Source organism: Scophthalmus maximus, chromosome 11 (assembly GCF_022379125.1).
Source record: "Scophthalmus maximus strain ysfricsl-2021 chromosome 11, ASM2237912v1, whole genome shotgun sequence".
In the NCBI taxonomy this organism is placed as follows: Eukaryota; Metazoa; Chordata; class Actinopteri; order Pleuronectiformes; family Scophthalmidae; genus Scophthalmus; species Scophthalmus maximus.
The window spans coordinates 21741364-21754673 of NC_061525.1; the positions used below are offsets into that span (position 1 = coordinate 21741364).

The 13310-nt window shown below is 42.3% G+C and overlaps 1 protein-coding gene across 4 annotated transcripts in view; it reads right to left on the minus strand.

The window, feature by feature from the left end:
- gdpd5b (glycerophosphodiester phosphodiesterase domain containing 5b) overlaps positions 1–13310 on the minus strand; it is a 44028-nt gene that overhangs the window by 14076 nt on the left and 16642 nt on the right. For all 4 annotated transcript variants that reach the window (XR_004789821.2, XR_004789822.2, XM_035622878.2 and 1 more), the window contains exons 3-6: positions 4068–4171; positions 1613–1706; positions 1325–1384; positions 940–1038 (exon numbers count right to left, since the gene is read on the minus strand). Coding sequence is in view for 2 of the 4 variants with exons in the window: in XM_035622878.2 (XP_035478771.1) it covers positions 940–1038; positions 1325–1384; positions 1613–1706; positions 4068–4171 (357 nt within the window). In the remaining 2 variants the exon portion in view is untranslated. The remainder of the gene's footprint in view (positions 1–939; positions 1039–1324; positions 1385–1612; positions 1707–4067; positions 4172–13310) is intronic.

Sequence of the window (13310 nt, forward strand, 5' to 3'; positions counted from 1 at the left end):
GATAATTTATTTATTTCTGTTTTTATTAATTGCACTGAGGACAAAAAAGAGGCGAGAAACGGTTTTTTTCCGTTTCTTCTGTGCATGCAAGAACACTTTACTGACAATAAAGTTGATACGAATACGAATGATGAATGTAGGTCGAGTGTCGTATTGCACTTTGTTTCATACGGAACAGAAAATAGATACTTTTTCCACCAACAGGGAACTGGTTCTTGAACCGGTTCTGTTTAGCGTTATTTGACCTTTGGCGCCGTCAAGCGAGCCGCTCTGCGTTTTCCACCAGTGTGATCGCGGACGCGTCATCGAAGGACAACACAATGGGGATGGATGTTATGGAAGCAAACAGTAGCAGCAAGATGGCGGGGCGAACATTAGTTCTGCTATCGCAGATGTATGTTTGACCTTCAAGATAAAAATGAGCATGGATCAACTTCTCACGACAAGACGACGATTAAGAGCAATGCCGTCTCGGGTCGCACTGAAGAAACCAGCTATTTTTATTGGTGCCAGCGGCTTTACAGGTTCTGAACCAGTTCTTATCTGGTGGAAAAACTTCTTACACGGACCAGAATGGAGCCCGTTTCCTGTCGATGGAAAATGGCTCTTTAAACTTCTTACAAGTTAAAATGGTCACAGCGCAATGATTTTTTTTACCAAATCTTTTTTTTTTTTTTTTAATGGGTTGAAGTTCATGTTGTCATGTTTACTGTAAATAACAAACTGCCTCCACCCCATGAGTCACAAGACTTAGTTTTAGAGCTGAAACCATTAGTTCAGAGCCTTGCGGCAGCGAAAAGTTTACAGCGAATTGCCACAAAACCTCAACGTTCATGGTTGGACTCCGGCCCGGGACCTTTGTTTCGCGTTTGTCTCCATTATCAAACTGTTTGCATAAATATATGGCTTTGGAGCTTCCCTGTGTGTCAGTCTGCTGACCTGCAGGGAGATGGGGATGACGTCCCACTCCTGTCCCCATGTTTGATTGACAGATATCACCCCGGCGACGGTGGTGAGCAGAGCAGCAGTCACTCCAATCTGTGTGGGACAGAGAGACGCAGATCAGAGAGGCTGACACTTCGCATACATCTCACACACACACACACACACACACACACACACACACACACACACACACACACACACACACACACACACACACACACACACACACACACACACACACACACACACACACACACACACACACACACACACACACACACACACACACACATACGGAAAGATGCATCTACAATTCTCGCCGACCTGTTTCTCTCCACCTCCCACACTCACACATTTTGTGCCACGTTGGACACTTTACCTTATGGAGCCAGTGCAAATTCAACTGTTGCCCAAGTGCAACGTGACAAAGTGCTAAAACCTGAAAAAGAAAGAAAAAACAACAACTTTAGAAAAACTTTTTAAAAAAACAAGTGCCGCTGCCTCACACATCTAAACTTGTTCGACGTCACCACCATGTGACTTTTACTTTTTATCTGGCTACAACAACACAGAGAATCTTTTTTTTAAATCTGCCTCAACAACACATTCATCGTCATCACGAGCCACGTGTTTTGGCACCTCGGTGAGCATTTGACATGGAACAGACCATTAAAAATGCAATATAGGTGAAGCCGGCGGCGGTGGTTGCCAGGATGGGAACGGTGCCATCGCTCCACTCCCCGGAGCGGTTGTACAGGAACCTGCAGCAACAAGACAAGAGAATAAATGGAACGGTTTATTTGTTTCTATTTGCTCGGCTGCACTTTATCACAACATACTGACACGAAGGCCTGAAAGAGGCAGTTTTTTTTGTAATCCTCTCAAACCAAACCATGTCTTATAAGTTAAATTATTTCAAAGGCGACAGTGACTGTAGATTAGATGAACAGTAAATACCCTGACAGACAGACAGCAAGTTCATGGGTTTGCACAAGAGCCAATGAGGACATGCCGTTTACTGTACGAAGTAAAAAGCTTTGTGTTCCAAAGCTCTTTCAGTTACAGGCAGATGCTCGCGTCCCCTTGAGCTTAATGCTTTATTGTCGCAATAAAACAAAACGCAGACACAACAAAGACGGCGGCCTCGGCGACCGCAGACACTATTGTTGTTGGGCCACAGGGAGAATCTGGACCAGAGGAGATCACGTGATTAATATTATTAACGGTTGAGCGGCAAAATCATTGTTCCCTGGTTTCTGTCTTATGGAGGAGGAGCTTCGCTGCAGGAGACAGACACACACACTAACACGCACACACACTACACACACAACCATGGACGGTCATCTTGTCTGCAGAAAGAAAGTTAATTTTTAGCTCGGTGCCTGACGTGGGGACTTGGGAATGTGGAATGTGGAACATGTCACAGTTTGTCTTTATTGCCAACAGACAACAGAGTAAAACTGAAGGTTTCGGTGTGACCTCACCTTGTAACAACACCGCCGCACATTGTTGTGCTGCTGTTTGCGTTGCGTGTCGGCAGAAGGTTCACCCATTCCACACAATAACACGCCGCATAGTTCAGTCTAGGGCGGCAACGAACGATTATTGTCTTTATCCATTATTCTGATCGTTATCTCTTGATTAATCGATTAGTTGTTTGGTCCATAAAATGCCATTAAATGGTGAAAAATATCTATCGTGTTTCCCAAAACCACCAAGATGATGTTTTGTTTTGTTTTGTTTCTGTCACAGAGGAGCAAAGAAAGCTAAAAAAGAAGCTGAAATCAGAGAATTTTGACTTTTCATGTCATAAAAACTACTTGAACCGATTAATCGATTGTCAAAATAGTTGCAGATTAATTTAGTAATCAAATTACGGCAAGATTCAACTATTATAAATACACATCCATGTCTTTCTGAGCGGTTATGCTCTAAAGACTCAACCAAAAGGTTTACAGCTGCAGTGGTTGTGTGTGTGTGTCTGGGGCTGATAGCACTCGTTACATTCAAAGCCTTATCAGTGGTTTGAGTGGCACAGAGCTGCAGCAGTGTTCACTAAAGAGCTGGTGCTCTTTAGCCCTTGAGTGAACACATTTATACACCAGGACAATGCTGCTGCAAAATCACCATGTCCTCTCTATGGCGCTCACACACACAAAAAGCAGGAAATTTGTCCACTTCCTATTAAAAAAGGGAATGTCAAATCATGTATATTCAGAGATAACAAGGAAACACAAGGGGTGAGGGTGACTGCTGATAAAACCTGGATACGGGAGGGTACTGGCTGTTAAATGAAAAGAGGATGGAGAATATACATACGACAAAAGATGTGAGGGAAAAGGTTATAAGGAGTGAAAATTGGACGGGAAATAGGGGAGGCGAGATATGAAAAGGACAAAAAACTACTGTGGGAAAGTGAAAATGAAAGGAGGTAATAGAAGGCAAACGGGTGAAGATAAAGAGAAAAGGTGACATTGTAGAGGAGGAGGAGGAGGAGGAGGAGGAGGAGGAGCGGGGGAGGGGAAAGAAAGACCAGTGTAGGAGCAATTATGGGACAAAACAGCAGCTGTTTTTACTATAGCAACTTACATTTATATGTATATAGATAAAGTGGGGGATTGATAAGGTTTTGACCTGAGGTAGAAAATCAAGTACATTTGTTTTCCAATATAGTCCTCTCGTACATAGTCGTACCTCGTACATACATAACCGATTATTAATAACAGTAAAAACAGAAAACTTCCCCTTGCGTGTACCAAGAGATGTTTAAATCATCTCCTTCTACCTCAGGCCACAGATTCATCCATCGCCTCTCATATGTGGTGAATATCAGCAGCACGACGGCGTGTTTGAAAACATGCAGTTACTACTTACAATGAATGTGGTGCAGGGCAGTGTGATGTACAGTATAGGAAATGTTGTGCGCGAGCAGTCTCTCTGTTATACAACGATGTAATGATGCGTGGAGGCCTGGGTGGTCTCTGCTCAGATTAAGGATGAAGACGGATTAAGCTCGTGATTTGGGAAATAAATAGATCGAGAGGAAATGCATAGAATCTATGTACAGCCAAAAACAACACAGTGGCCATGACAACACACAGTCAGATTGGTTGTGTACTCACCAGTTGAACTCATTGTAGTCATTATGTGCCTCCCACCAGAAGTAGAACCAGACCAGCAGCAGGCAGAAGGTAAAGAGGAGGATGAGGGACCACAGCAGCTCCCACTGCACAAACACAATAAAACATAAGATTATTATTTCTACACAAAATCATTCAGTACATGACCAGCAAAACTTTATCTTTTTCCAGAAGTTCTCCAGAGTTCATCGCGAGTAAAACTTTTTCCACAAAAAATGATCTGCAGTACTTTTGAGCCACATAGGCGTCGACCTCTGCAGAAAGTATTCCCTCGTAACACTTTGCTCATTATGAAGGATTTACTTTTTTAATAACTTCACATGAAGGACGAGTAATTACCGTCCTAGTCTCTCGTGCACTTCGGGCCACGGCTACACCTGCAGACGCAGACTGGACACAAGTGCACAGCTTTAGGTCGCAACTCAGGAGGATTCGGGCAGACTCGTCTGCAGCTTCTCCAGATAAACGACTGAAAATCCATTCACATGTCTTTTTGCTGTGACGCGCGGTTCGGGTTAGACTTTGACCTTTCAGAAAATTGTTAAAAAGAAAACTCCAAGAGAAGAAAACCCAAGAGACATTCGACACACACACACGACGATGTTAATAAAAGAGGAACCTCAAGATTAAAAGAGTAATAGGACGAGATCAGCTGATGCCACATGGAGCGAAAGGGTGTGAGAACGTACGTACGCACATCATTTTGTAGAGATAAAAAGTTGAAAACAATCAGGCTTCAGCAGGTAGAAAATGAGCAATGTCATCTTTCCATCTAGGTCAACTGTAACTGTAGTCACAGAAGTCAAGTGACTGGCGTTTCATTTGAGAAGGTTTACATCAAATGAACACGTTGTTTGGCACAAAAAAGAAAAAACATTTGTCAGTTTTTAAATTAGTCGATAAGCATTTTGAAAATTGATTAATCACCAGTAGAAATACCAACTGATATCTGTTCTACATCTGTGAATCCAGTCTCTGTAGGGTGAAGGCAGGAGGAAAAAAACAGCAATTCAGTCTGTATTTTTTCTTATAAATAACTCTGAATATTTTATTTATTTACTTATTTCATGTTCTATTGCTATTAATCTATTCTATTTTAGTTTGTTATTCTTATGTATTTGCTTTCATGCATTTTGAGACTTCCTGTGTGTATCCTGTGTCTGCTTCATCAACCCTGTGTCCTGATTTTAAAAATGTTTTCATTAAAAAATGTATTATCATCATTCTAACAACTAACCGAGAAAAAACATATTTGTCAGACTTTGCCCTCAACAGTGTCAAGAGGACACACTCTCAGATAAACAGAGCCAGGGATCAGATTCATATCTCCTCGACCAGCCGATGAAGAGACAACCTGTCCGACCGGTTTGTGTCTGCTCTCGTTCGCACCGTGTTCCGCAGACTAAAACTAAATACGTTTTAAATATGGAATATTTGAATCATAAATTAAACAAACTTGAGCTGAAGCTTGGTCAACAGTCAGACCTGGGAACAGACTCAACGCGGATGATATAACGATGAGTTATGGTTGTACGAAAAAGGGAAAAAAGCCCCGGGGTGAATGTTGATTTTATCCCCTCTCATATTTGGACATGGCTCACGAAGTGTGAGAGGGGAAAAAAAAAAAACGTTATTATGTAAGAAGGTTCTCTTATATCAGATAATATGGGAGCTCCATCCAAATAATAATGGGCTGCTCATGTCTGTCAATATCATGGAGATTAACCTGAAAGAGAGCAGGTTCTGTTTCACCTCTATGTTTTGACCTTCTCTGGAAAAAAAACCCCAGCATTTGCCGGCATCAGATCAGGCAGGCGGCTCAGCTCTGTGATGACAAAGCACCGTGCTGAATAGTGACGACCTGGAAACCTGGGAAATCTGACCTTGCTCCTGAGAGATGACATTGTTCCATCCCCCCACTCTCTCTCTCTCCCCCGTCCAACCCCCCCCACGCCCCTTCCCCTTTGGAATAAGATGGATGAGACCTGAGGCGCCGACGGGAGAGCAGCTGAGATGGTGCAGTCAAAAAGTCACCTGCTGTACACTGAGGTCTCTTTGATTAAACAGATCATCTACTGTAACACACTGGGCCCCAGTGTCGATTCAAACATCTGATGCTAAAGATGAAATTTAAAGCTACAGTGTGTAATATTTAGAAGAACTTATTCACAGAAATTGGATATATTGTCCATAACTATGTGTTCATATAAGTATAATCACCTGCAACAAAGGCCCAATGTTTTTTCCTCAACTTTGAATGAGTTAAATATAGTTACATGAGGTGGACCTGAACTCCGTGTGAGTCTCCATCTTTGCTACATTGTGTTGAATACCGTTGTTACATAAAACGGAATCAGCGTGCGCCGCCATAAAGTGTCCCCTGTCGGCTGCTCAGTTGGTTGCGGTTTGCAACTTTACCACCAGACGCCGCCAGAAAATTGCAAATATTACACACTGGGGCTTTAAGTTTTAAGTTCCTCCCGTTTCCCAGCTCACTCGGCAGCAGAGCTCGTCCAGTCCGACGTGACTCGACATGCCCCCGGCGCAGTAACATTCTGCCTGACTGGCACTTCATCTGGGCACAGCAGCCGCATGTGCAACAGAAATCTATCAGAACATCACTCTGGGAATCAGACTCTTTGAAGAGCCTATATGCTTTTGCTCTGATGATTATTCTGACTCGTGTCTGTTGTGTTCAGTTCGCCCCCTTGGAGAAATTACGGAGGACAAAGAGGACGACGTTCTCCTTGGGGGGGGGGGGGGGGAGGAGCAGCTGAATTAGCTGTAATTCAAATCCATTTATGTAGTAATTAAAAAATATTCTCATTTCAGAATCCCCGGGGACGATTTATGTAGCTGCTCTGAGGAAACTTAGTCAAAATAGCTGCAAGAACAAGGATTAAATATGTCTTTAAAAATAGCTAAACTAATTTGCTTACCACAGTAAACTGTAACTATGACCAAAAAAGGATGGAGGACATAGACGAGGCTTTATAGGACAAACCTCCCTTCTGAAAAACAGAATGATTAAATGGATGAAGGCGAAAATTTCCCAGCAGCATGTAAACACTATTATTAACGAAAGGATTCGCAGCCTGGTCCAGTTACTGTAAGTCACTACGGTGTCGCTGCTGACTCACCACCGCCTCAGAGGAAGAAGTGTCAGTTTGTTTTAACATCTGGGGGAAAGCAGGTGTGGAGAGGAAGAAAAAAAACTATTTGGGCCTCTTTTCAGAACTCTCCCCCCCCAAAAAAAAGATGCTTAACACAGCAGCAGAGGATGTCGAGGAATATTCAAAAAGGAATTTTATATTCTGTGGAATCAGACGATAATATATTCGCTATATGGGCAACAGCCTTGTGCAGTTTCGGAAACCCAACCGTGGGAAACCTTTTCAAGACCATTGCTTATCTTTCTTGTTGTTAGACTTTCGTCACGTCGCATGATAACAGCTCCACAATAGCATCTTTTTCGCTGGTTCAAAGTTCAGTTCCTAGGCAGGTCTGTCACTATCGTACGATACATGAATATGAACTTGATCGTTTTTATTGACCTCAATAAGAGCCGTTGTGTCTACATGCGTGTTTGTCGACATAAGAATGAAAGTCAACAACAGTCGCTGATTCTGTCCCCTCATCTGTTCTCGTCGTATGATTAATCAATACTTGGCTGGATAGATGAAATGTCAGAAAATATGGATTTCTTAGTTTTTTTCTATAGGCAACATGTCTTCAAATTGCTTGTTGTCTCTGAGGCCTAAACGCTAAAGGCTAAACCTTGGAAAACATTTCTCTCAGCAGCAACACAAATCGTGTAGGACTTACATGATTCAGTATTAAAAAAAAAAGGATTTAATACGCCGATAATATTTCTTATCGCAAACATTTTTGGGACAATAATTTCGTGCAACAAATAGTAGTTATCGTGACCGGCCTATTCTTAGGTTAATTAACATCATGAGTATTATTTAATAATTGACAATCTTTTGCAGCCCTGATGTTAATTTGTCGTATCCTCGTCTTGTGTTTGGTTATTAGTGACGTTTAAACACATTTTTCTGGCATTTCTTTCTGCTTGGTTCTCTGCAACAGCCCAAACTAATTAAAACCCATGACATGAGACCTGAATATGGTCAAATTATTGACACTTCCATAATGGGTCCAGGAGATTTTCAGATGTTCATGTATTTGCCCTCCTTTTCCCTAGCGATAACGCTAACATGACTGAACAATCCATGCGCTCTCTATTTTCCCTCCAAAGCCTCTATATGTCAAACAGGATTTAGGCAACAATACAGAGTCGTATCCACGGAAGGGTTATTATTCATGCGTGGCTGCAGTGCATACATGCATGCATGCTTGCGTACACATACGAAATCACGTCCACATTTCTTTCGTTTTCTGTTAAACAAAGCATTTGGCAATTCTGCTCATTTGCAAGTCAACCTGGGAGTGGACAGTCTGCAATGTTCTTGAGAAGCTATGGGGGCGGAAAAGAAATGCATACATTCACTCGACAAAACTAGTCGCTCTGCAGATTCGCAGATCGGGTTGTGTAACATTTTCCTCAAGCTGTCAAACCTACAAAACACATAACGTTCTGTGTGCGACTCTGACTTATTTTAACAGTCTTTTAATCACACAGCCAAAGGATATGGATCGTTAACAACCGCACACATTGCTACCACACGTACAGAGTGAACTGGCATGTAATGGTAACATGGATGAAAAGGATTACAGGAAGGCGTTGGGCCTTGTGCCTCTTTGCACAGTACAGTACGTCGCTACCGTGAGCGGCGGTGACACGTTGGGAAAAGGTGTCAGCACTTAACGGGGACGACTCTCAGAACACGTCGTTTCCTTCTCAACTGATTGTGAGGTTGTTTTTTTTTTCTGGCTGTGATAAAACTCTGGGAAACTGCAGGTTGTGTTGGTTACACAACAGTTCATGGGCTGACAATTAACAAGATCAGTCATCATCAGAGTGAAGACACATAAGTGACTACTGTACTGGCGAGTCTACGCTGAGGTGTTGGAAATGTCCACAGAAGCATAATATCCTACCTGACTGAACATATATATTATATTTAATGTACTAGTCTTGTACCCAATTACATTGTTAAGCTATAGTATGTTTTGACAACACAACATTAGTGTTTTTTCTTGTATTCAAACATTCACATATACACAATGCTCAATTATATTTTGTATGACATGATTGGGGGGGGGGGGGGGGGCTGCTGCTGTAGCTTTTAATCTTTGGCCGGTGGCGCAGCCTCACATGCCTCCCACTTTTCCTCTAGCATCTCCACTGGACTTAACACCTCAGTCCCTTGTCACATTCCTGAGCGTATCCCGATAAGTCCCTGGCATTTCACACGGGGTTTGTGCAGCGCTCCATAACGCAGCAGCAGCAGCAGCCCAGCGAGGCACAAAATGTATCTGTGTGTCTGCGAAAAAATGGGAAGGAGAAGGAGAACACTTGAACCTCCATTCTCAAAGTCCCATTTTCTAAAATTCAGGAAATCAAGCCTCCATTTGTGCGTTTCAGCATTTGATGGTTTGGGATTAGTTCTTGAAGACAAACCGGACAATTTAGCACAATTGACTTAGTGCGTCACGAGGCTCCGCTGCCACACAGGAAGGAGCTTGGGGCTTTTTTCTGATCACAAACAGTACAAAATTAGTCTTCGAGTTGCCTCCAACTAGTGAATAACATTGAAACTACAGTAGAGACGGAAGGATATGGATTTTTGGGGGCCGATGGCGATATTAGGGAGTACAAGATGTCCTATACCGTGGTGTAATTGAGGCTTGATAAATAACTATAAATAAAAAGAAAACTAACTTGAATTAATTATATGTATTTTACATAAAATTTAAACATAAACGCACTTATTTTCGCCTGCATCTTTTATTCTGTACAAAAATAAAAGTTTTCATATCGGTTGACATAAGTGCTGATACCGATATATGTCTGCGAAAGGCTCATATCAGTCGGCCTCTAATTGAAAACCTGCCTTACAGTGTACTGACATTATAGCGAGGCTATACAAATAAATCCCTCGTCCTTCCAAGGCTTTGCTGCTTTCATATCTGGAACGTGTCAGTGTAAGACTCCATGACTGACAGCTTTTAAAAGGGCAATGTGGGTAAGTCAGCAGACAATTATGTATTTTTAATTGTTTCATCTATTAACAGTTTTGTCTATAAACTGCCAGAATTCAGACAAAGCCCAAGCTGCCATCTTCAAATCTCTTGTTGTGTCTGACCAACTCTCCGTGAGACAGATGTTCAGTTTCCCACCGGGAAGAGAAGCAGATTCCCACAAACCAGAAGCTGTTTATGCTGTAGCTGATGTTTGGCACTGGGGGAATTAGAGCACGAATCATTGCTGGGATACACAAGCTCATCTGGATGCTCAGATTATAGGAAACACAGAGACACTTATTTGAGGGATGCAGCTACTCTGAACACGGCCGCCAAGATAATTCAAGCAGAAAAAAAAATTAAAGTGGATTAATGATTAATTTCCAAACTTATTATTGCTCTTTTTTCTCCCCAACACATTGTGAGAGTTTTATTACATCAGGATAACTCTCAATAAAAATCTATGAATCATTTACTGGAGCCACAGCTGCTGATAGTGAATATTTACTGTAGATGGTGAACCGACAGCGTGAGTGAACAAGATTATTCTCATGTATATCAGGAGCATATCCCACTGTAATTATTACTGTATGTTGTGGACATATGGTTCAGTTCATTCAGCCTGTAAATCTAGACGCTTCCCTTCATCAGGCGAGTCAGAGTCGGTGACAAGCCTTCAGCGACTAGAGACAACTGATGTGTCTGAAATATTAATAATAACACACACACACACACACCCTCAGCTTCATCACTGAGTCACCTCACATCTGATTTATTGAACTTTTTGACCTTTTGCTTTGACAGCTAGTGAGAAAATGAGCGGACAAGTGTGTGGTCACACACACACACACACACAATGAAGAATAAATCATAAACTGGAAAAATAGTCAAAATGAAAAAAGGGTTGGAAACAAATATGAGTCATTCGTCGACCGTTGCTAATTAATGTCCAAATCAGTATTTCAATTTGTTTTGATTATTATTCCCACAAAAAAACTCCGATACCCCATGAAATAATAATCTGACATTATTTGTTATGATTATAAGTTGTTCTCAGTCGAGAACTTTTTTTTTAATCTTAGCGATAGTTGTTTGTCACTGCTCTAATGTGATGTTGCCCGCACTGACAGTGGGACGTGACCACGTGATCATGTGACAGGCTTTTTTTGAACACTACTGTAGCAAGATGTCAAAACAAATCACGTTTGCAATAACTTTACAAATTTAAGAAGGGGACTCACAAAACTGCAGAGAGGAGCCTGACCGATATGGATATTGGGGGCCCGATAATTGGGAGTTGAAATTTTTTCCCGATATATATATGTATTTTTTTTTTTTTAAAGGGCAATTGTTCTCAAGATGTTGTTGTGCGTTATGTAATTGAGGCTTGATATTCTTACATTTCAACTATTAACATTATTTTACATCAGAAGGAATCACAAATGCAACCAAATATATAGAAATCTAAAATCAGAACAATTTACTTTTTACAGCATGTCACCGTCTAACAGTGAAAAAAGACGACCATGAGATCACTGACAAGCGACGGGCGGAGCAGCTTTGTTTGTTTCGGTCTTTGGAGCCTTTTGTGCGGCTGAATGCAGACGAGTGGCTAAATGGAAATACTTTCAATTATTACTGAGAGGTCGGATCGCCTTGCACCGCGTGACGTCAGGGGACCAGGGAGCACTGAGGCTCGGGCCGGTCGACCCGAACGGGCTCGTCGCGGTGAACAAAGACGATGAGGGGGAGAGGGGGAGAGAGAGAGAGAGAGAGAGAGAGAGAGAGAGAGAGAGAAATAGAGAAATAGTGGATTATGAATGACTCGAACCCGCTGTCTCAACACGACATTCTCAGGTTCTCACGCTCCTGTGATTCGCTCGGGGTTCCGGTTACATGATGTAGCCGATACCTGCCTCGCGATTGGTCAGAGTTTTGTTTACTGGGATCGTTACAGATGCAGGCTGTAAGTGACATCACCTTGACCCACGCGCTGGGTAGCACTTCGCTATGGAAATGACAGGTCCCTGTTGAAATGGTCTGCGGCCTGCGGCGGCGTGTACACGCGCCTGACCGTGAAGACTTCCTGCAATTGGGTCAAAAGCGTGTTTGTGTGCCGTGCGACACCGACACGGTTAAAAAGCCAAAACTCACAGCGCCCTGAGTAGATAAACGCTGACTCGACACAATGCTGTCAGTCGGCCTGAAAGACAAACCACTGGCAACAGGAAACAGATCCACACCGTGTCCAGTTTCCTGCAGAATCAATATGTCTTTATTTAGTCGTGCTATGATTCTTATGTGATTCCGAGTGCTATCGATGACAACAAACGCCTCGCCTGCCCCAGTTGTTTGTTTCTGTTTAAACAGCTCATGTAGGATATATTTATTTTTTATTCTATTCATTTAGAGTGACATGAGTCTACTGTGAGTCCTCGGTCTCTTCTACAGTACGGTGTGTGGGCAAAAAAAATGTATCCTCCAGCCTGTCTTCTGGCTGTGTGTGTGTGTGTGTGTGTGTGTGTGTGTGTGTGTGTGTGTGTGTGTGTGTGTGTGTGTGTGTGTGTGTGTGTGCTGCGTGTTTGAGTTTGTTGCGGCAACATAACCTGTGTGTGTCCTTAAATACAGAATGGAGGAGATTACAGGAAAAGGTCGGGACACACGGCTCGTCTTGTGCGGGACTGTGATACTGATCCTGGCGTGTGTCCAATACCGGGGGAAAAATGTACTGCAAAATTCTTTGTTTTGCATTTGACGGCTATGTGGAAGTTATGTAAAATGAACCTTATAATGCTTAACAATAATTTAGATGTCAAATATAGAAGAAGAGACCTCTCAGAATCTTTCATTATCGCAGTCTTCCCAGACTTGGATAAATGTGACCCCTTTCACATGTACAAGTACAAGTACTCAAATTTCGGTACCTTGCCCCTGCTTGAAAAGAGGAAATATACTTTTGGAATTTGAGGAGTCAAGGCTTTCATATGCTGTATAGCTCGTGTTGTCAGTGGCAGCTTTTTGTGTTTTTGTACAGTTTGCGTGTTTTTGCATAATTGTCTGGAATTGCGTTTCATT